This window comes from Triturus cristatus, chromosome 5_1, assembly GCF_964204655.1.
Source record: "Triturus cristatus chromosome 5_1, aTriCri1.1, whole genome shotgun sequence".
NCBI lineage: Eukaryota > Metazoa > Chordata > Amphibia > Caudata > Salamandridae > Triturus > Triturus cristatus.
In genome coordinates, this window is record NC_140587.1 from 487557576 (window position 1) to 487582747 (window position 25172).

At 47.9% G+C, this 25172-nt stretch overlaps 1 protein-coding gene across 2 annotated transcripts in view; it reads right to left on the minus strand.

Moving 5' to 3' along the window:
• Positions 1–25172, minus strand: part of WWP1 (WW domain containing E3 ubiquitin protein ligase 1) — an 850740-nt gene that overhangs the window by 764054 nt on the left and 61514 nt on the right. The window contains exon 2 of one of the 2 annotated variants that reach the window (XM_085605336.1): positions 10695–10785. In XM_085605336.1, coding sequence (XP_085461462.1) covers positions 10695–10764 — 70 coding nt within the window. In that variant the 5' untranslated portion in view covers positions 10765–10785. Of the gene's footprint in view, positions 1–10658; positions 10786–25172 lie in introns of both variants that reach the window. The other variant, XM_085605333.1, reaches the window with a different exon arrangement.

Here is a 25172-nt window from a genome sequence, read left to right on the forward strand (position 1 = left end):
TCAGAAAGACAACATTGAGACAAAATCTGTCTGGGGTACAAAAGATTGGCAAGTACAAGGGGTAGAGGCTTTGTTTGGAGCCTGTATCATCCCTGAGCAAATTATGTGTTTGAATGACACTGTCTAACAAACGTCTTGCCTTGGGTTAGCTAAGAGCAAAGACATGAACACACCCACCATACCTATACCTGCAAGTCATAGCACTACACGGAGGGAGGTCGACGTAAATAATATTTTGCATCACAACAGATCAGATCCAGAATGGAAACAATGGTTGCTCTGGCCCACAGACACAAACAACTGTCAAGATAGATTCCTGAACAAAACACAGGATTTCACCGTCAATAGACCAGACCCACGCTTTGTTCAAAGACAGCATCCAGGGGTAGTAACAACATACAGTGTAGGGAAACTCTGCCTTGATTGGGTACAGAAAGCTACACTGCAGGATGTAAAACAACACTTATCTTTACTTAAAGACGCAGACCTTAGGGAATCTTGTTAGGACCAAGAAAACCGCGTCAAAAACGTTTAATATATGCCAGCATCTACGCCGCTTTTAATGAAATATGGAAGATTACCCACGCAGAGACTGCAGAACGAATACGAGAAAGTAATCGTATTAATTTAGAGAAATCTCTCTCTGTAGTAGATAATGGGTTAACAACTCTGTCGTCCAGGATATATTCATTGGACAGCATTGTGTCTTCTGCCATAGACATCATGGAACAAGATTTGGTCATGCTGCAACATGGTCAGTCTCAATTACGTTCTATAATGCTATTAGGCTGGACGCTCCAAAACTTGCGTTCAGGCTATGTGCCTTGGCGTTTAATCAACACTACGTCACTGTTTTCAGAATTCAATCTCACTGATAAACAGATCAAACTGGCACAAAGGGGAGCAGACTTTACGGTGCTGAGCATTGAAAAACTGAAGAAATTACCATTCACAGTGGCAGAAAAACCAGCTACTGAATGGCTCATACATGGTAAAATTACTCGGCCTGTTACAACTTTCCATTTTCAGTATTGCCTAAAACATATACCAGTAGGCAAATATGAAAGGTTGGGTAAAGGATACATCAAGACATACTGGGATTTACCTTACACACATAGATGTTTGAGTGGGGGAACGTGAAGTGTTTCTTAGTGGTACAAACTGTGAAAACGCACTAAGCGGTTCTCTCCTTTGTCAGGGTATTAATTTACACGGGCCTGTGATGGTTCCACTAAAATCTTATCCTGTCACCTGCAAGGTTCACCGGCTGCAATGATCAATCCAATTTTTTGCCAGCTTTCTAATGGGAGTTACATTATGTTGAATGATCACAGCAGCTGTGGCATGTTGCCGGGTATTCCATATCTAGTTACGGTTACATCCAGGGTCACTTGCTGTATGAAAGTCTTGTTTCCACAAATACACAGTCAGGGAGTCGCCTTTATGGCCTTCACTGAACATCTCTTCTATACGAATTGATACTCTAAGCAGAATGAAAGCCATTCTTTTACAGAAAACCGTGCCACTTACCTCGGCCAGAGAAACCTATGATCTACAGGTCGCAAGGACTTCTGCCGAGATACATACCCTTTTGTATACAAACTGCCCTGTACATTTCTCAGAAATGTTAGGTCGTATCTTAAACATGTCTGATACGAGCGGTATTATACATGTATTTAAGAACGTATGTGCAGGACTGTTAGCACCTTTTCAAGCAGTCCTCGGCATATTTCCAAACTTCGTGCACTCTGTTTGGCGGACTGCCTCTCCTTTTAGCACTCGTTGAAGGGATCCTATTTTTGCTCCTACTGCTACGATATGGCAAGCCAAATCACCAGCGACACACAATTCACCATGGAGAGAGCTCTATTGGAGATGGAGTGTCGTGAGCGCATCGTCCAAATTTTGGGTTTACCTCGTCTACGAGAATTATACACCACATGGTTTCTGTCATTCAGACCAATCTGGCAAGATTGCATCTTACCTGTTCTACGCTGCCTGCTCTGCAGTGAAGAATGCGTGCTAGACATCTGTCTAACTCTCCCATCAGTCATGCCTATGGATATCGATACTCTGCTGGACTCGGTAAAGGCCCATGCTCTGTGTTGTCCCCAGCGGCTACCAATCCTGATGACGGCATTCATTGAGATCTCACAGACACAAATTGCTACGGCTGAGGTACGAGAAGAAACATCAGGCACGCAGGTAACATTCTATTCGAACACTGCTGATGCAACCAATGCGGAAGGCGATAGTTCACATCTATGTGCAGTTAATCTTCTAAACTAGGTATTCCAACTTTCACCTACAACGGTAGACGACTTTTTGTCTACAGGATTAGAAGATTTCATGTTTTCTCCAGGCCCACACACTGACTTTTGATTCAGGCACACAGTGTTCCGATGAGACTCTGAATTTGCCCTTCATTTCTTTTCAGACAAGGGACTAACTTTGGAACTTTTTTCCTATGATTAATTTGTTTTTTCTTTCAAATTTGTATTTTTTCATTTTTTGGCACAGTAATCTGCTTATAGTAGAACTATTCATAGAGAACAGAATTCTTTGAAAATCTTCCAGGGACATTATGCCACCTTGTCACATCAACAATTTATTTGTGTTAACCGGATATGAAATGGTTTTGGCCCCTTTTCTTCTGTATTAACGAGCCATTTCATCATGTGAATATATTTCTGGTTCATTCTTTTTAGCATTTCCAATGCACACGTATGCTTAGATTGAAATATTGCTTTTAATATGTACAGCACCTTATGCATAGCAATGGTTTTGAAATGCATTTTTAGGACATATGTTTTTAGATATGTTTTAGCATGTTTTAGTTAATCATGCAATACTCTCTTTTAGATATGTTTAGTATGTTTGGGATTTAGTAATGTCGTTCATACAAAACTGGAGTGGGTGTTGTGTGTAGATTTAGATTCCGTATATAGGTTTCCCGATTTATGCCCTTATAAAGGTACAATTCATATTGCCCTTATTTAGGCACAGAAAATCCAGCCCTTATTTAGGCATTGTCCATGCTAACCAAAAACAGGCATGGTCTCCTACATCCGTCAATCCACGTCACAACGAGTTCTTGGAAAACCAGACTCTTAAGCCTTTAGGAATTTCCCTTGCTTGGATATTTATTTCGCCAAGAACTCCTTTATTATGCATGAACATCTATTCCTTAAGGGTTCATTCATGATGTTCCGATGCCCGACTTTTACGTCAATACAGGCATTCCTAAACACCTTCAAGGTATAAATATACCTGCACTTGCCCTGGCAAACCACGGTTCCAGTACGGTCCAGTTCGACGGCCTACTTGCGGTTCGCCATGACAAGTTTGGAAGGAGATCGAGTTCCCGCCTGATGCACTGACCAGACGCCGTCATCCTCCTCGCAGAGAATCCAGCTCCAGTGTTTCTGACTCCCCTTGCGGGGTGTTAGATATTGCGTCCCGGAAAGAGATTCCAACCTCACACATTCTAAGAAAGGGAGCAGACTAGAACTTAGAGAAACTTTTGGCAACTCTTGGCAAAACAAACTATAGCTAGCTATACTTTAGAAAACAGCACCTACTTCTTACCTCATACTACACTTAGGTTAGGTACACTGGCGTAGAACTATTTCGAAGCATCAGATGAGTATTCACATTTTATCCTGTGTTATTTATGTATGTATTTTATGAATATATGTTATAGCTACAAACCATGCTATTGCAGTATTACTTTATCTTATTGTACTTCGCATCGTGTCTTACGATTGTAGCAGTACATATCTCTTGCATGAGAAATAAGACTTAAATAAACCCCTTTTTATTGAAACACCAGTCTATTTATGTGCAACTCTGTAGAAACGAAGCATGCACGATTGACTGCGTGAAACTTATCTATTGTTTCCACGGTTCTGAGATTGTTCCGACTAAAGGAAACAAAGTTGTCATGTTTATGCGGTTGTCAGAAACGAATCCCTTCTTGTATATTCGAGAAGTTTCTAGTGACCTCTGAGTTAGCTGGCACACATAAGTAATTAAGTTTAATGTACTCGATAGAGACATACTGACCTCAGTCCTATGTCAAAACTATAGTGTATATTATTCCAATGCGCAGAGCCAATCAGTGATATAGGAACTACACTACATTGGGGGCACACCGAACAACGGTAACTCAGTAGGAGCACCTCTCAGCTCCATGAAGACCCAAACCATGCCAGAGGGAATCAGTGGCTCAAAGAGGGCATGCATTGCGTCATAAAATTCTTTAAGCTGGGCAGGCGTCGCTTCAGCTCCACGGAACTCAGGGCAGCACGGTGCAGGCCTGTGCGCTGGCTCTACAGGTGGAATGCAGGAGCGAAGCCTGTTTGGGCAGGGAAGCGGAGGAACGATTCGACGACTCCTGCTAAGGCTTCTTGGACTTACCAGACTTGGACAAAGAATTCTTGGGCCGTGAGGATGATCATTTGCAGGTACGTGATCTCCCACAGGACTGGGTTCAGTGCGGAGCTTTCTTTTACTGTGCAGACAGCAGCTTCAACGCCCAATCGCAAACCGCCTTCGGATTCCTGACTTGACCGAAGGCATCATAGGCAAACGAAATGTGGATCTCCACCTGTTTTAAACTCCGTAGGTTTGTTGGGAGACATGTCTCTAGCACACTGGAAGCAAAGCTTTAAAAAAACAACACAAAAAACTAAAAACAAAAGTCTAAAAAAAGTGTTTAAAAAATGACTGAGGTAGCTCTACGGATCCACGTTGTTGGTGCACAAAGGAAGGAACTGATGTCAGCGAGCCGGGGAGGCACTTATATGGGAATGGCGACATCCCTCCTGATGTGGATGACACCAAGCTGATCGAAGCCACCTACCAGCATGTAGAGGTACTATTTTACGGAGCCAGTCTCAGGCATGGGGAATATTCTAAGGTGTGGAATTTGCAGATAGAAGTCTCTAAAAGAATCAACAATTTATCTAAGATAGAATTGGACTGCCTTGTAGCAATAGTATGCCTCATAAGCTAATGATTTGCAGGTGTACAGAGCAACATTCTGTACAGTAGGGCCATCAAGCTGTATGCACAAGTTACTTACTTGTGTAACGATATATCTGTAAGAGACATTAGTTAGTGATAGATTCCTTACCTTAGAATATCCCCAGGCGTCAGACTGGAACTGGAAAGTTTTCATCAGCAGTACCACAGCGCGTCGGTAGGCGTCGTCGTGCGGCTCCGCCTACGTTGCTGTACACAACTGTTCCGCGCCAGGAGCGCAGAGCCATGCCAGAGACCGACTACCGGTGCAATAGAACTAGGGCACTAAAAGGGATGACCTAAACCATAGAGAACAGTTCGCAGAACGGGGAGGATGGGCGGGGGGTAATGAATCGAACACTAACTTGTGCATCTGAAAGAGACACGTTAGTGAGAGATTCCTTACCTTAGAATACATACCCAAGCAATACCAACCCCGGTGGTGGGTCTGCGAAGTGAGATTACACCAGAAAGTCACGGAGAACCGAATGGCCCAAGAAGCCGTCTCTCCGGACCAGACTGTCAAGGCAATAGTGCTTAGTGAAAGTATGCGACCAAGCCAAAGTGGCCACCTGACAGATGTCTTGCAGGGGAACACCGCGTCCCAATGCTGTAGTAGCTGCTGTCACCCTGGTAAAATAGGCATGCAGCCCAACTGGAGGTTCCTTTTAGACAGAGAGTAACAGGCTTTAATGCACAAGACAACCCATCGGGAGATAGTTCGCTTGTGCACAGCCCGGCCTTTCTTGGCGCCCATGTAGCCAACAAAGAGCAAATCATCCACCCGGAATTGTTGTGTGTGGTTGAGATAGAACAAAAGCGCACGTTTTGGGTCCAGCCAGTGGAGCCTCTCCTCTTCTCTTGAAGTGTGCGGAGGCGGAAAGAAAGTGGGCAGAGTGACAGTTTGCCCGAGATGAAAGGCAGACACTACTTTTGGAAGAAAGGAGGGGCGCGGTCGAAGCACACCCTTGTCCGGATGGATCACCAGGAAAGGAGGTTTACAGGAAAGAGCCTGGAGCTCACTCACCCGCCTAGCGGAGGTGATGGCCACCAGGAAGACAGTTTTCAAAGTTAATATCCGCTAAGGACAGTTATGAAGAGGCTCAAAGGGAGCGCACATCAAGTATGTGAGAACCAGGTTCAAGTCCCATTGAGGCATCACAAAAGGAATAGGAGGGAAAAGGTGAGTAATGCCTTTGAGAAATCTACTGACAACTGGAGACTTGAAAAGAGAGGGCTGATCAGGCAGCCTGAGAAAGGCTCATAGAGCAGAAAGGTAGCCCTTGATAGTGCCCAGAGCAGAGCCCTGCAGGGCCAAAGAGAGAAGGAACAATAGGACCTCAGAAAGAGGGGCAGAGAGAGGATCAACAGCTTTTGCTGTGCACCATGCCACAAATCTTTTCCACCGACAGGCGTATACCGTTTTAGTGGAGGGACGCCTGGCTGCCAGAATCACATCACAGACTTCAGGAGGCAAGTCAAATGGAATCAGCTGTCGCCGCTCAATCTCCACCCAAGGAGGGGGGGCTGGACAGGTTCGGGTGGAGAACCGTCCCCTGTTGCTGCGAAAGGAGATCCTCCCAAAGAGGCAGTCGGATCGGGGGATCCACGCTCATACTGAGCAGCTCGGGATACAAAACTCTTCGCGCCCTGTCCGGTGCCACAAGAATGACTTTGGCCCGATCGCACCTGATCTTCAGAACTCTGGGCATTAGTGTTATAGGCAGAAAGGCGTACAACAGACCGCAACTCCACTCATGACGAAATGCGTCGCCTAGCGAGTGCCGCCTTGGAAATTCCAACGCACAGAACTGCTGACATTGCCCGTTCTCTTCGGTGGCAAATGGATCTAACCAAGGTTCTCCCCAGTGCTGAAAGAGACCTTGTGCCACCTCTGAGTGAAGACGCCCTTTGCGATCCAACATGCACCTGCGGCTGTGTTCGTCCGCCCTGGCGTTCAGGGTACCTGCCAGGTGTTGAACCACCAAGGAAATGCCTTGACGTTCCGGCCACGTCCAGAGACGTAGAGCCTCCTGATATAGGGTCCACGACCCCACCCCGCCCTGCTTGTTGCAGTACCACATGGCAGTGGTGTTGTCCGTGAACACCTGCACTACTCTCCCCTTGACAGAGGGAAGGAATGCTTTCAGTGCAAGTAGGATCGTCCTAAGCTCCAAAAGGTTGATATGGAGCTTGGATTCCGCCGAAGACCAGAGTCCTCTGACCTCCGCCTCTCCCATGTGGCCGCCCTATCCAAGGAGGGACGCGTCCGTCACTACTGTGTGCTCCGGTTGGGGAAGGGAGAGGGATCTTCCGCTAACCCAACGCTGGTTCGTGAGTCACCATTGCAAGTCCAGTGCAGTGCCCTCCAAGATCTGGAAGTAGTCAGACAGGTTTCCCCGATGCTGCGTCCACTGGAACTTCAGGTCCAACTGCAGAGCCACCATATGCCATCTGGCATGATAAATCTGCAGGAGACTAGGCCCAGCAACCTCAAGGTCTTTCTGACTGAAACCCAGGACCAAGGTCGAAAGATCGGAATCATAGCCTGAATGTCCCAGACTCGCTGTTTGGGCGGATTAACCCGAAACTGCGCCGTATCCAGAACCGCTCCGATGAAGAGGAGCTTCTGAGAGGGAATCAGATGGGACTTCGGCAAGTTGATGGAAAACCCCAGCAAATGCAAGAGGTTGGCCGTAGTCTGGAGGTGGGAGAAGACGGCCTGGGGTGAGCCCGCCTTCAACAGCCAGTCGTCGAGATAGGGTATGACTGAAACCCCTGATCTGCGCAGATGAGCTGCGACCACCACCATCACTTTCGTAAACACCCAAAGGCACGCTGGTAAGGCTGAAAGGGAGCACGGTGAACTGAAAGTGCTTGTGGCTGCCCACCGTGAACCGTAGGTAACGCTGGTGGGCTGGCAGGATGGGGATTTGAAAATAAGCATTCTGCAAGTCCAACGCTACCAGCCAGTCTTGCGGGTCTACGGCAGACAAGACCTAAGCAAGCGTGAGCATCTTGAACTTCTCCTTCCGGAGGAAGCGATTGACGTTCCAGAGGTCTAAGATAGGGCGCAGACCTTTGTCCTTCTTTGGAACCAAGAAGTAGTGGGAGTAACAACCACGACCTACTTCTGGCGTCGGAACGCGCTCGATGGCCTCCTTGGCCAAAGGCCCGCCACTTCCTGCTGGAAAAGTGCCAAGTGATCCCCCAAAATGCAGTGGTACTGAGGTGGCATGACTGCAGGGGTAGACTCGAAGGGGAGGGGGTAGCCCCTTCGGACTATTTGCAGAACCCACCTGTCCAAAGGGATGGTGTGCCAGTGGGGAAGGTGATGGCGAATGCTGCCGCCCACTGGCGTCCGGTGGGTCTGAAACACTGGACTAGGAAGGTTTTGAGGTGGCGGCAGGAGTGGTAGTGGATTGACCTGCTAGCTGGCCTCGGGACCCACCACATCGGATCCCACGTCTGCGCTGAGACTGCGGCTGTGCAGACCTGCAGGACTGAAAGGAAAGCGATTGGGCGCCACGACCCTGACCTCGAAACGATCGAAAAGCGGGCCCTGGGGGAGTGCGCGTGGTGGCGAGACCCAAGAACTGGACCGTAGCCCCAGAGTCCTTAAAGCGTTCCAGGGTGTGCCATCAAAGCGCATGTCCAACAAAGTGTTCTGAACATCCCTGGAGAAGCCAGTTGTTCTGAGCCAAGCGTAACGGCGGTGCACCACCGTTGAGGATAGTGCCTTGTCGAGTGAATCTGCCATGTCAAGTCCACAACGGATAGTGAATTTAGCGGCATGTCTCCCCTCGGTAATGGCCTGGGAGAGCACCGCTCGCGGTTCCACAGGGCATTGAGGCAGCGCCTGTGCCACCGTGTCCCACACAGAATGTGAATAGCAGCCCAACAGTCATGCAGTATTCACCACCCGCAACCCTGAACTGGCAGAAGTGAAAATCATTTTCCCAAACTGCCCCAGTTTCTTAGATTCCTTCTCTGGAGGGGCAGAAGGAAATGCGCTCGACGAAGCAGAGGCCTGGACAACCAGACTCTAAGGCGTCGGGTGTTGTGTGAGAAAGCTAGGGTCGTCCGGCGCCGGGCGGTGGCGGCGCGCCACACCCTTATTCACAGGAGCCCCTGTGTTGGGTTTGTTCCAGGTGCTCAACAGGACGTCGGTAAGGGTGTCGTTGAAGGGCAGCAGCGGCTCCGCAGAGGAGGACGCTGGCTGCAGTATTTCAGTCAGAAGATTAGTCTTGTAAGGCACAGAAGGGATCTCAAGGTTAAGCGCCTCCGAGGCCCTACGCAACACTACAGAAAAAGTCCCAACCTCCTCTGTAGCCACTGAAGAGGGGGACAGTGTACCAGGATGTGGAGTGAAATCCAGATCTACTCGACCTTCCGTATCACCTTCCCATTATGGCTCATCCTCGCAATGAGCTGCGAGAGTGTCTTCAGACCCCTCCCAGTACTCCACTTCGTCCACCAGTTGTTGAAGAGGCCGGTAGGGACGAGGTGCCTGGGGGAATGGGATAAACTCTCCACCCAGAAACGGACCCGGGGGGTAATAGACCAACCCGGGTTCTGCGCCGTCCGGCGCCGCATCTGGCGCTGCACCCGGAGCCAGCGGCAGCGCCATGCCCGGCGTCGAGGCCGGAGAAGGCGGCGCCATAGAGTATCGTGCCTGCGTAGACGGGGCCAAAGGCGGCATCACAGCAGGGGCAGAACCACCCAACAGGTCCGCGGGGCCCGAAGGCGCTCCGGAGGGACTCGATGGGCCAAATAAACAACTCCTGGTCGACAGAAAAGCCTGCATTTCGTCCGGAGACCCGTGCGGGCCTGCAAAGGGTGGGTAGGCCGCAGGCAACAACGGAGGCTCCATCGGGAGTGACCGCCCGCCCCCCTCCACCGCGTCCCGCGACTGGTGAGGGGTAGATGAGGGGTAGACGAAGAGCGACGTCGCTTCTTCGACTTCTTATGGCGCCATGGCTTACCTGTCCCCAAGTCCAACGAGCGATGGTGACGGCCCTCGACCTCCCACGTGAGTGGGACCTCGATCGGTGCGGAACTGATTGCCGGCCTCCGTGACTTTCGGGAACGCTCCCGCAAAGCTTTCGGTGCCATGGCCCGACAATCAGGGCACGCCTCGGGGTCATGGGCGTGCCCCAAGCAGAAGAGAGATGTCGTGCAGGTCCGCTACCGTCATGTTCCGACAGCAGGTCCTTAAACCAGGGCATCCCTACTACACCAGGAGTCGAATACTCGACAAGGTAAGAGAAACAAGTTCTCAGGAAACAAAGTTAAAATATTAATTAGGGGTACCGCTCTTGGATCTGCGCTTGCTGGCGCAGAAAAAGAAAGAACTGACGTCAGCGCGCGTGGGCGCGTCCGAGTAGCTATGACAACGTCATCTCGGCGGCTAGGACGCCAGCAACGTACGCGGATCCGCACCACAACGCCTACAGACGTGCAGGGGTACTGCGGACGAAAAATTTCCGGATCCAGTCTGACGCCAGGGGATATTCTAAGGTAGGGATTCTATCACCAACGTGTCTTTCAGATGTTTTTTTCAATAGGTCACAACATGAACTAATACACTTCTGAACATTTAAATATACTCCTACTAATAAGAGCCACCTCACCAATATATAGGGACAACAACTGCATCAGCAATTTACCAGTTACATGCAGCTGACATCTTGCAGGGTGGTTGTTTCTGGTGTCACACCGTGGTGAGGCTGTGGCCATGTCACAGGCTGCAGCTTTTACCTGCAACATGAAAAGAAAAAAAAAAATATTGAATGCGTTTGGACATTAGCCCTCAGATTCCACGATACCACCCCGCCGGCCTCCACCCCTGCCTTCCTCCCGAAAGACTACTGGAAGTTTGGGACCCCTACTAAGTAATGTCTAGAATTTTAACCTCAAAAGAATACAAATTGAATATTTTATTTAATTGACAAAAGTATGCTACAGTCAAAATTTTCATGGGAAGGTTGGAGCTTTTTAAAAATTACCTTTAATCCAAAGGCCAAAGAGATGTGCTATACTTTCAGTGTTCATTTTTTTCAACTGTGGGAGGTATTTTCCAGTGTTTTCAAAACTTTTAAAAAAATCAGTGGTTATAGGTGTTTACACATTTTAACCCCACAAACTTTGGCAGAGACTGCTTATAAAATACTTTTACTGATAATGTTTACATTTTGCAAAAATAATGTTTTATTGCATTGCCTTTCCCAGAGCCCTTCTCTCACCCTCAACTCCTGTCTATTAGCACCTTTCGCCTTAGTGTTTCTATCACAGTGCATATTTCATAATGTGTCTTTTTCCAGAGTCCACTTTCCAATGTGTCTCTTCTATACCTCCCTCCCTCGCTCTCATAGCTAGTCCACACACAGTCGGCTAGCGCTTATCCTCAGACTTTTGGTGGCCAGAGTTCATCCCACCCCCGACATTGGTACCAGTTCAGAGATCTACAACCAATCCTATGGAAATTGCTCTCAAAGTTTTGAGATTCGCCTCGGAGATGCCTTGTCTCCACAGCCTGTGTCGCTCACATATCCACTCTTTCCATAGGCCCACTTTTGCAATCCACCAAGCATCTGCATTGTCAAAGTCAATCAGGCCAAGGCTGAACAAGCATCAAAGCGAATTCTCGCAGTTTCCAACAACTTGCATATCAGTATTTGTATAGCAGATCAAAATACTGTAATGACGTAATGTTCACGTTATGTCATTTTAAGGTAGAACACTGCAAGAAAGAGGTAATTTATAGATTTCATAGCTCATTTAACACAGCTCGGTTTAATTAAGGGCGAATGCGCCATTAATGCAGTCCAGATCCTTAAAAGACGAGTGGCAGAAAAGCTACTCCCCTGCTGCATGAGGGTCATTTCACTGTTCGTATAAGGAAAAGAAGAGTGGAGGACACAAGCAACAGCACCTCCCACACAGTTCCTTTCTATCAGGGCATGGTGCACCACAATTCCAGTATCAACTGTTGTGTGATACCTCTGACAAACAGAAGCAAACTGAATGAATGATATGGAATGGTGTACCCAGAAATTTAGAAGTCCATAATTCTGTATCTTCATAAAAGATCTTTCTTTATTCACTTTCCATGCGTTTCATAAATACCAGAAACATCCAGCCAAAGTATTTTATTCAAACTAATTGAACTTCATCAGGGATCTAAATTGTAAAGGTTATTATTCCTCCATAACGCGATTGTGTTTGGCGATCTGCCAGTTCAATTGTCAAGCATAGCGAGATTGTGTGCTCACAGTACTGCACGTAAATCAACCAATTCTGGATGGGATATTAGTTTTCCCTCTGGTTGACACCTGAATAAGTATCAGCCTCTCATCCTCCAGGCAACTACCGAAAGAATTGTGGATTCTAAATTTCTGGGTGCACCATTCAACATCGTTATTTCAATCCACTTCACTGTTTGTGTTCATATTCCCTTCAGTAGCATCTTGAAAGGTGAAAAACTATTCCTAAATAAACACTGGGGCCTCTTAAGTACCTCTGTACAGAAGAAGTCTTTGCATGACAAGGATTGAAATTAACTGATACAGAATGAGCTGACTCACTCAGAATGAACCAACTGACTGAGGAAGAACTGATGGTTAAAATTAAACTTTTTTTTGGTAAATCCATCTTTGTTTTTCTCACACTACTCTTATTAGCATCTTTAACAGTGAAAATGTCTTACTTCGTAGATCCAAGACTTAGACAGAAGTGTATTACAAAATAAAAACTGCAAGCAAACCCTGACATTTAGCTGTCAGCACCCGCACATCACCTTATTAATTCGCTTACCACCACGTTTTTATTTTATTTTTAAAGAAAAAGAGAAATTATTAGTTTCCATTTTGAACATGTCTGAAAGGCACAATCATAACTTCCATGATAGTGAGCAAACTTGAGGGGAAAAAAAATTGGGGTCCTTCTCCAAGAGGGAACCAAAGTGAAAAACCTGTTTCCAAATGCGGACACCTCCTTTCTTCAGAAATAAAAAATAGAAATATGTAGTTCCAAAGACATATAGATACAATTCTCAAGCTCTGGAACCTTTTCCTACAGAAAGAAACAATGTATTCATTTGAATGGAAAGCAAAAAAACAAACAAAAAAAGGTAAGAAAGCCCAAAGATAACTATTCTCTCATCCTTTTTAGGTCTCGCCTGGCGTGGGCTGTGCACATGCGCAGTCTCGCTGGCGAGATTTCATGATTTGGGGTATTTTCTGTAAAGGGCATTAAGCCGTGCCCCTCTTTTCCATTGGCTGGCGTCACCGTTTATGCTAAACGGTGGCCAGCTATTGGAAAAGAGCTGTTCCTGACATTTTTGTTTGGCTTTTTGAGCCGTCCCATTTGAACGGGCTCGTCTGCCTTCCGTGCGTCGTGAAAGCTTTCGTATCTTTATGGGGCCATGTGTTTCAAACACATGGCCCCATAAAGACAAAAAAGCTTTCACAACGGACGAAAGTGAAAGCGGACCGTGCTTGTTCTATATTGAAAGCATGTAAAGACAGGGAGGGCTTTGTATAAATGTAATCACTGCAACGTTGCAGTGTTTAGCACTTATGTTAAAATGACTTTTTAAGTCAATGAAAAACTAATTAAATGTCTGCTGGTCAAGGGGGAGTGTGTTAATGATTTCCATTACGACTTATCGTTGGAAAATATATTGCATGTACAAACTCGAGGACTGGGATCAGATTCCTCTAAGGGAAGGAGGTTTAGAACATTTGGATCACCCAAAACCAGTCGGATTTTGCTTAAACTAGCTGACAAAAAGCAAAGGTGTGTTGACATTGAAGAAAGTACAATCCATGATCATCCGCATAAGACTTGGCGTCTACAGCTTTAGGAAACAAGAGACCGGAGTTCTTATCACTGCTACCTACCAAACTAAATGGTGTGATCCTGTGCAAATGATTGTATCTCCTTCCATGCAGATCTGTTGTATAATCCCTTGCAAACAGCTCTGTTCGAATTGTATTAATGAGCATAGCCAATAGGTCTCGCCTTTGGGACCTTAGTTACAGGAGCTACAGTGGGGCGCTGCACGTGGGCTGCAGTGCGGGGCTACAGTGGGGCGCTGCACGCGGGCGGCAGTGCTGGGTTAGCTAGGGTGCTGCAGCGCATGCATAGCGACAACTGAGCGAGCTGCCAGTGGGCCAGAACACGGGACTAGCAGGGTGGGGGCTGTGCTGCAGGGCAGCTGGAGGGGTGCTCTGGAAGAGGCCTGTGTGTGCCAGTGCAGGCACTGCTCGGGCACATAAGAGGCGCTTGTGATTCCATTCCTGGAGTTGCATGGGGTGCTGCAGGCCAGTACTCGGGAACATTGGGGAGGCGCACACTGCCCTGCTTGCAAGGGGGCTACAAATCAGCACTGAGAGACAGTGGGAGAGCTGCGCGAGGGCCGCGGTGCCAGTACGGCACGTGCTTGCGGCACATGAGGCTATGGGATGCCCTTAGGCTCCAGCTCTCGCGCTCTCTGCCCCCAATCATGTTCTGAAACAGAAGCAGTGCTTTCTCAACCAGAGGCAAGTGCTGAGGTGTAAGGGCAGCGCTAGATTAAAATCCATGTGCTGGAATGGAAGGGTTGCTAGAAGCCACGACTCAGGCGCCCCAGGAGAGCTTCTTGTGAATAAACTCTGTCCAGGGCCTCGGTCAAAAGACCGATACAGCCAACAATACATGAAGCACCACCTGAAAGAGAACACTCCTGGACAAGAAAGGCCTGAAGAAGGGTGAAAATGCACTACTTCTTCCTGTAGAGAGAGGTCTGTCTGCGAGGGTCCCACACGCTTCCTCCCCAGCTGTCATGGCGCAGGGAAGGCAGCAGCATTCCTCGGATGTCAGGGGAGCGCGGCGGATTCCAAGCTGTACTTTCTCTCCATTAGGAAGAGAAAGTGAGGTCCAGGAAGTGGGCGTCACCCGAGCGCACAGGTGCTGCAGCATCTCACCAGGTGGGAGGGGGCCGGGGACCACAGGGCCTGAGGGACCCGAGGGGCAGATATTTCCACCCCAGGTTCACGGCTCCATATAAACAGACGCCCCCGCAGGCGGGTTAGTTCCAGATTTAGGAGTAGGCCGGACCCGGGCGTTGCAGGGCGGGCCGCATTTAGATGTATTGCCCCCACCCCAGTCGAGCCTAAAGGCCTTCGATTCTACAGCGGCGTTGTTTGTCACGCCTTGTTTCACCTTACCTGCTCTCTCTCTCGCAGGTGCCTACTCTCGAACATGCACTATTGCTCCCCAGCAGGTGCACTTGTATTTACACAAGCACCACAAATACTCCCATCAGCACCATCACCGCACCTGGGCCCATGGTACCAGCACCACACCCTCACACAGTGGCATCACCATCACACCCTCACACAGTGGCATCACCATCACATCCTCACTCAGTGGCAAAAGCACCGTCCCCACTGGCACTAGCAGCACACCCTCGCCCACTGGCATCAGCAGCACTCACTCACCCACTGGCATCAGCAGCACTCACTCACCCACTGGCACCAGCTGCACACCCTCACCCAGAGGCATCAGCATCGCGCCCTCACCCAGAGGCATCAGCATCGCACCCTCACCCAGAGGCATCAGCACCACAACCTCACCCACTGGCACCAGCACCACACCCTCAACTAGTGGCATCACCATCGCACCATCACCCAGTGGCACAAGCACCGCACCCTTACCTACCCACTGGCACCAGCATTGCACCCTCACCCACTGGCACCAGCAGCACATCCTCGCCCACTGGCACCAGAAGCACACCCTCACCCAGTGGCACCAGAAGCACACCCTCACCCAGTGGCACACGCACTGCACCCCCACCCACTGGCACTAGCAGCACACCCTCACCCAGTGGCATCAGGACCGCACCATCACCCACTGGAACCAGCACCACATCCTCGCCCAGTGGCATTAGGACTGCACCCTCACCCACTTGCACCAGCATTGCACATCCTCGCCCACTGGCACCAGCAGCACATCCTCGCCCACTGGCACCAGCAGCACACCCTCACCCAGTGGCATCAGGACCGCACCCTCACCCACTTGCACCAGCATTGCACCCTCACCCACTGGCACCAGCAGCACAGCGAACACCGCTGGCAGCATGCCACATCCGCTTGCACCCCCTTGGAACACCACCACACCAAGACCCAGCGGCCCAACACTCCCCTGCACCCACTGGGAGCAGAGCCACGCTGTGCCCCCTGGCACCAGAACTCCCGCACTACAAGCCCTCGCACCAGCAACACACCTGCACGCACTGGCGCGTGCATCGCACCTGCATCCATACCTGGTGGTCCCAGCATCACACCTGCATCCACAGGGTGGCATTGAGATGAGCACCGCACCTGCAGCAAGTGACACCAGCACCGCGCCCGCACCTACTGCCACGCGCACTGCTCACTGAGTGACACCAGCACCGCGCCCGCACCTACTGGCACGCGCACTGCTCACTGAGGGACACCCGGGATAGAGGCCCACGGATGTGCCCAGGCAGACAACTCCTGCTTAGTGAGACGCCCCCCTGCCCTGCCACTGCTCCTTCATTCCTGCTGCCACCTCCCGCAGTCTCTCTTGTGGCCAGCTGAACCCGTGTCTCAGTGGTCGAGCAGGGGTAGGACAAGGGCTGGTTTGCCATCTGACCCCCCGTCCCCTAGTGGAAGAGAACTCCTTACACTCCTGGGAGTTCTGCATCACCTCTCCATCAGCCCCAGAGGAGCGGTGGGACAGCCCATCCTCTCCTGCCCTAGAGCCTTTGGGTGCTGCCCATTCTGTGTGCCCATCAATGCTGGCTTTAGGAGTATTACTTGCATCTCTCTAACCCCAATGGGGACAAAACGAATGCATTTTCTAGAGTCCCTACCCCCATCCTCCAATCCAGCAGCGTCCACCACAGTGACTTTAAATCTATTTAGAAACGTGGGGGCATATTACCAAGAAACGGCGTTAAAATTATCGCCACTTTAACGGCAGAAAACTGCCGCTAAAGCAGCAATAATGGGCTTGATAATATGCCGCAGAGAATTCCAATAGAAGCCCATGTTGGCACCAGAACATGGGCTTCTATGGGAATTCAAGGGTATATTATCAAGCCCATTATCGCCGCTTTAGCGGCAGTTTTCTGGGGGGGGGGGGGGTGTTTGCCCACAATGCCAGTGTAGACATAGGCCAACCATCTGCTTTCAGTTTTGACCTGCTACAGTTGGAACTTTGCAGCCTAACTTCTCAGGCCAGGTTTCCTCTTGATGGGAACGCAAGCAACGTCTGCCACGTTTTGGCCTATTTAGGTGTTGTCCATGAGGCATAGCTTGAGTCCTGCGGCACAGTGAGCATGGGACCCACATCTGGGTGAACCCGTCCTACTTAGTGCATCTAATGTTGGAAGAAATGGTTGAATTATTTTCAACCACTGGTGATCCCTTGGAGACACATTCTAGGCCATACGTTTTCAGCCACTATGCCATTCTAGACAAATGCCTGTCCAGTCGTACTTCAACTCCAAGGCTACCAGAGCCTCAGAGGGCAGTCTTGGCCAGTGCTGATTGTATCCATGTCACTGTAAGAAAATGCCCTTTTTAGGTCTCGCCTGGCGCTGCAAGATTGCGCTGCTCGCTCTGCGAGGGCTTCTTGGAATCAATATACTTTTAGAAGCTGAGTTTCGGCTCCGCCAGTAATTTCTATTGGTGTGCGTTTTTTTGCGTCACTGATTATGGTAAACCGTGTGTTTTGATTGTAACGGAGGCTTATTAGTCCCTCCTGGTTACCACCCTGTCCTCTTGGCACTGCCCACCAGGACTGGATCTTTTACCGGCGGCGTGAGAGGGTCTGTTTTATATTTATGGGCTCTGCACTTTTTTGTTTATCATTACTGGCATGTGGGTGGGGTAGCTATGCCCCAAGATCAGCCTAGATTGTGGGCGCAGCCAAGGCGCTGGGTTCGCCTGTATGTCTCCGTATGTCTCTGCTTTGACTTGGGGCGTTCACCAATCACTGCGGGTGTGAGTTTTGGTCAGCGCCGTGACTTTTAAGGCGGTGTTGATTAGTGTGGGGGGGGGGGTCAGAAGTGAGTGACCCGCACTTACGGGTAGAGACAGCCCTTGGTGCATGTAGAACATATCTATTCTTTCTCGGTTCGCCCAGTGCCCCGCTTTCCGTCACCTCACCTCTCCATTGCAACCCTCTCATGTGCACCCCACCTTCTGTCGGTGCCTCATTCTTATCCGTATGATTCACCTCATGGCGGTCCCACAGACATCTGCCGAGCCACCCACTCACCGACGTATCCGTCCACCTACCACCCCCTTCCAAAAGATCCATGAATCCACCTGTCCACTCGGTCTCTCCATCCGCCCACTAACACTACTTCTCTCTCACGGTCTTGACTTTCCTGTGCAGTCTGTCTCTCGAGCGCTCACTTTCTTTCTCCCTGTCTCGCTGGGGCTGGAGCACCTGCCTCTCTCTTGTACAAACACAATAAGATTCAGGAACCCCCATTAATAGAAAATGCAGAACGAGCCTGTCAAGTTAGGAGGGTATTACCGGGCCTCGTTCTCGGGCCTCTGGCTGCTCGCACTCTGTCTAGCCGATCAGGGTGGCCGAGGTGACAGCCCTATGCAGGCAGGCAAGGGCACCCAGCAACGGTAGCCAATGGGACAGGCTTAAAGCAGCCAGGGAAGGGGCCCCGGCAACGGTAGCCAATGGGACAGGCTTAAAGCAGCCAGGGAAGGGGACCCGGCAACGGTAGCCAATAGGACAGGCTTAAAGCAGTCAGAAAGCAGGCAGAGAAGGGGCCCCGGAAACGTGAGCCGAGGTGACAGCCCTATGTAGGCAGGGAAGGGCGGGTGACAGCCCGATGCAGGCAGGGAAGAGCGGCTGACAGCCCTATGCAGGCAGGGAAGGGCGACTAACAGCCCTGTGCAGGCAGGGAAGGGCCCCCCCCGGTTTAGCAGGACAGGCCAGGGCTAATTGTAGTGCAGGGGACCCCGCTCACTCCTGTGCCACTGCACCTGTGCACGATTGACAACTGCAGTTTAGTGTGATTCATCCTGTCATAGGTGGGTGGAGGGGAGTGCATCTCTACACCCCCTCCAGCAGCTACCCCCCCAAACCTCATGAAAAGGCAGACACTGCTCTTGTTATCTTAATGCCCCGCGACCGAGGGGTGGAAATTCGACAGACCTCTGCGAAGCGCCCCACACGTGGAGAGCCACTAAAGAGGAAATACCCCTGGATCATGGGCCAGATGTGTGGGTTTCAGGCAGGTTCCAGCACTCGTTAGGACGGAAGTGTTTTGTTAATCCGCTGTTGCTCAGACCCCCCTACCCCACTGCAAAGTTCAGACCTTTCACACCCATCCACTATGGGCCTGATGTGCACACATGGATGTGTCCCAGCCCGGAACACCAAGTCCATGCTATCACTCTCTAAATTATGTTACCTCAAATGTTCACCCTGGGAGAATGAAAGGCTGAGCCAACCCTGCGGCGGTTGGAACTTGTGACCTGCGCGGGCGATACTCAGACCGTTGCACCGCGTGCTTAACCCACTGAGCTTATTCCAACCTCAAGATGACGCAATTCTCTTCACTACCGCTTGAGCTAGGATACACATTGTATACGTAGGTTACATGCAATGCCCCTTTCAGCAGTGAAACGCGCGGGCGCTATTTTCGCACGTCTTTCTATACGTTACACTTCGGTAAATTGTTATTTGGTTGTTCTTCCGCCTCACACTGACCAGTCCGAAATAATGACATCACACCGACAACCCGCAAGCTGGGCGAAGCACGCTGTCCCTGCTGAACATCTCTGAGAGATGTCAGTGTTAGGAAAATTCCCGCAATCATCAGTGTCAGAGGAAAATATGACACTGAGTCAGCGCGCAGTGCGTGCAGCTGTTTTTATCTATATCACATGTATACTTGATAAACGTGAACCTTCAAAACAAAATTGTATTACGATTTGTTAATATGCACTAACATGTAACATTAACAGAGCTAAAAAAAAATTACTATATTTAACTACACTATACTGCTAACAACAACTTTTGCAGTACCACCAACATCAAACACCAACCATCATCTAACACAAAAATCTACAGCACCAACACACAAACAACTACCACCTACAGTATAAGCATCAAAACCACCACTACCACCAATAAACCACCTACCAGCACAAATACCACTACAAAAAAATCCACACTTTTTTTTTTAAAGAATCTTTTTATTAAACCCAAGTCAACGTTACATTGTCATGATCCTAAATTGTGAACGAATTACATGTTCTCATTAACATTTTCAGTGTGACGTGCATTCCTTATTATTACTCGATAAGAAAATCCTAAATCCCAATCCGCCCCGTGAGTAGGTGTCCTACTGCCCTCCAAACCCCCTGTAATCTTCCCACCTTTGCCATATTTTACCCCATTTCTTAGGGAAGCCTCGGCTTTCATAAATCGTTCGTTCTGCCGCACTGCACCAGTACATATCTTTTTACCACTGGGAGACCAGAGGTGGTTGGGCCGTCCCCCATGTTCTGGCTATATTCCTTTTCGCAACCATTGCCGCCACTTGCACCCATAGTTTTGAGTATTTAGGCCATGTCAGTTCTCCGGTCACAGATAATATACACCACCTAGCATCTGTCGGAACCTGTTGTTTGAGCACTTCAGTGAGAATATTTGCAATTTTAGTCCAGTATCTCTGTATCACCGGGAAATCCCATAAAATGTGGAAGAATGGCCCTTTCTGGGTACACCCTCTTTGGGACTCCTCTGTCGGGATCCGACCCATTCGGCGCAGCAGTGTACTAGTGTAATAGGATCTGTGTAGGATCCGCAACTGTATTAGTCGGAATCTAGCCCTGACTGCCACCTCTCTTGGACTGCTTTGGCTCAGTCATCATCCTCTAATAGTCCTACATCTGACTCCCATGCCTCTCTCACCTTGGCTAGTAAGTCTGGGGAATGGTTTACTATTTTCTTATATGTAGCGGAGAGTGACTTTTCTGGTATAGGGTCCAGCAACAATCTGTCCTCTAGAGGGCTATATTTCGGAATCTGCTCCCCGTCTTTAATGTGTCTATGTAGGGCGTGTTTCAGTTGCATGTATTTATAATGTTCCGTAGATGCTAAGTGATAGTCCTTCTGCAGTTCTGAGAATGTTAGTACTGCCTGCCTCTTTCTCACACCCCCCAAACGCACGATGTCTATCAATTTCCACTTCGCACATCCCTGCAAGCGACCAACCTCACGGAGCAGCTCGCTGACCCACAAAGGTGTTTGTTCTGTCAATCGTCCCATCCAACCCAGGAAGCGTGTTGCTTTGTGCCAGGCTATCTGCCCTAATCGAAAAATCAACACTTCTAACACTCCTTTCATATCCCACCTACTACTCTTCTACTCCTCTCTCCTTCCTTATGCCTCATACTGCTCTCCACACTTTCCTTCCTTCAAAAGCACTCTAATCTCCTCCACGTTTTCTTCCTTCTCCCTCATACTGCTCTCCCCACTCCCCTTTCTTCTGCCTCATGCTACTCTACTCCTCACTATACTTCATTAACCCTCATGCTATTCTTCTCCTCACTCACTTTCCCCAAATCTTAAACACTGCTCTTCTACTCCTAACGCTATGCTTTAAACTACTGCACAGCTACCAATTACAATTCTAAAAACATAAAGCCACAACATATCACATACATCCACTCAATAATACATAGCTAAAATACAATACCATTAGCAAAGTAAATGGCTTTAACTTAAATAAAGGCGAGACCTATTGCATTTCCAATGCTTGTTCTGGAAGACTTGGTTATCGGATTCTTAATGTCTTGAGAAGATACCAAGCTGAGTTTATGACCATTTGAGGGGAAACGGCACAACGTGGAAGCTCCAAGGAAGGGGTCGTCTTACAGGATCTTGGGGCACACGCTGAAATATATTATTCGCATGTTATGTGCATTTTTATTTCTCCCTCTTTGAAGCACTTTGATTTCACAGAGCATTCCTCACGGATGAGTAGAGTAAAAGAAGGGAACATGGTGACCGCATATTTTACTATTGTGCCGCTTTATCAAAAAATTAATATTCATCAATAGGTAAAAACTCTGTAGCTGTGCAAAATGATCTCCATAAAACTCTCCATGCTTTTAAAGTATCATAGTCACAAATGTTAAAGTGGAATCAGCCCAGGAGTACAGGCCAGCTGCCTTTTAACGCTGTTTGTTTGCACAGCAGAACTTCACTGCCGAGCGAAATGTCCCTCTTCAACCTCACCACCTATGACTGCAGGTGGACCCCATGGTTAGACAGGGAACGGCCCGTTAAATAGTCCAAAAGCATGTAAATAAAGTTGCTTTACCATTCTATTAATTATAGAGCTATATGTATACTATGTCACTAAATCGCGCAGTATAAATCCAGAGAAATCTGAAAAACAGAAAACTCTGCTATACTCTCTATTACGGTCTTTTTTGCTCCTAATGCATTCTCCTTTTTGCCACATACCACTGTTTCAATTGAGACCACAGGCTAGATTCAGTTTGCTTCACTTGCACTGCTCCCACAAATGAAGGTAAGGATACCTACTTAATCTTTGTCATCCCATTCCTCCACTTTACAGTGGTTTCAAAACATTAATTTTGCTTTTTATGTAAATGTACTGTTTTATCTGCTATTATTTAATTTCTTAAACAATATTGATTCTCATAAGTTCCACTTCATGGAAAATCAGGCTTTTGTTAAAGATAAGAGGGCTAGCATTATGCAATAAACTTTATTTGCCCCTTCTGAGCAGCAAACACTTCAAAGAATCCAGAAGTAAAACACTAAACATCAAACAATGGAAAATAGAACTCCACAGTGCAACAGAAGCCTCTTTTTTATCATCTTCTTCCTAAAAAGGTTCTCCTAAAAAGATCTTGCTCTTTGCACCAACGTCTTCCATTGATTCCCTGCAATGTAAAAATGGCAATTAAACTTTTTCCCTTAATTGCATATTTTCGATTCACAGTAGACTGCTAATCCTCCTTTTTTATAAAAACAGCCTCATAAAATACAACCAATAACCACACACCGAGGTAGGGAAGGAGAGATAATGCTAGCCTGCTTGTCTTTAATAAAATCACAATTCTCTATGCTTTAAAACCTATGAAAATAGACATATTATGACAAGACAGAAGGCTAGCATGTTGGATGTTCAAAGCCTTTCAACGCATTGCTTGAAACATGTTCAATTGGTCTGAAATAAGTTTTCCTAAACACCTCCGCTTTCAACTAGTCTGCTGCTTTCAAAGTCCCTACTGTAGTCCCTCATTCATAAATACTTTTAATAGATATTGCACCTCTAACCGAATGTGCTGTACACAAAAATACATTTATACCTGCCTCCATCATTGACCTCACCCATCTCGCTATAGTAGTTGTCAAAACACCCCTGAACGGTCTCACTAAACAAATGAACAACTGAACCACTCCATAACTTTTATTCTATGATACTCTTGTTTCATACTCCTTGATACACCATATCACACAACCATGGACAATCAGATGCACATTCCAAAGTGATTCGTATCTCGCTCTAGGTGGCCTCTGCAAGCGTACTCCCTTCATCACTCTACAAACCAAAGGACTCTTATCAATTGACAATCCCTGCACTAAAGAATGTCCAGCTGCAATAGCTAATCTGTAACAATTCACCATTCTGTAAGAAAAACCTCTGAAACAAGTCTGCAAAACAATTAGCTACCATTACCTCTTAAAACTCCACGGGATCAAAGTCCCTTGCCACGCACAAACGTAACCAGGCAGTCCATCCACTCCTATATCTATCTTTTATGCATTTGTGGAGCCCAAGACTCAATAAACAATTCTGAAGCTGCTCCCAAAAAGTCAGAATCTGCCAGATTTCATGATATTTTCTTAACTAGAATGTTCAGCGAGTCTGCCCCCACCAGTGAATGCTCTATTGGGTCCTCTGGCAAGAATGTTTGATATGATAGAGGAGGCCTATCTGAAAGGCACAAATTTAGACATCATTGGGTCCTCTGGCAAGAATGTTTGATATGATGGAGGAGGCCCATCTGAAAGGTACGAATTTAGACATCCATTTGTTGAGAGATTGGTGTCAATGTGCGATATCTTTCTTGGGAAATGCAAGGACTGCAGAGAGAAGCACGACTGTACTTCCGTGTATAGATCCTAAATAGGACATTTTAGCAAGGCAAGAGCATAGTGAGGAGGCTAAAGGTTAGTTTTGAAGAAGGGATGATTAGATCCATAGTTTAGAATTTCAGACCGTCACGGAATTAGTCAAGGATCATTATTCAGTGCATAAAGTTTTTGGAGTTGCACATAGTTTGTACCCTATGGCTGGGAGGAGATTGCAACCTCTCTACTGTGGTGTTAAAAAGTCCCAAAACTCGGGGTCCCAGGGCAGAGGAGTATCTGGATTTTTTCCACAAAGTGGAAGAGGGTCTAGAGCGAGACCTTCAAGAGCTCAAGGAATAACTATTGTCTTGGGAACGGGTGAGTACGAAGGTTACTTTTGGTTGTATGAAGAGAAGAATGGGGGGGGGGACATGGAGGTTTCATCTAGAGCAATGCAGTTGGATTACAAAGGTTCCTTCAGTATTGGCTGCTTTGACAAGTTATCTGATATAGGTTATCTCAACCACAGCTAGCAGAGAAGCCAAGAGGTATTTGTGTCAAGCAAGAGTTTGAGGAAAGTGTTTCCAAGGAAATAGAACAGATGTTAGAGAAGGTTGCAATTATAAAACTGGGCGACAGTTAGATTGGGTTTGGGAGCACTTGGTTTCTTTTGGAAAAGAAAGACCAAGGTTAGAAACCAGTTTTAAATTTGTGAGATTTGAATTTAAATGTGAAGTACAGACATTTCAAAATGGAGGGGATTCGTATGTTAAGAGATGTTTTACAAGAGTCTGATTGGATGCTGAGGATGGATCTAAAAGATGCATACTTTACAATTCTAATTGCTGTTGAAAGTCAGTTTTTGCAGTTCAGATGGAAGGGTCACTGTTTTCAGTGCCTCCCGTTTATCGTCACCCCCATCGTGTTTTGCGAAGGTGATGAGATCTTTAGTAGGTTTTTTGAGAGAGAGAGGAATACGATTG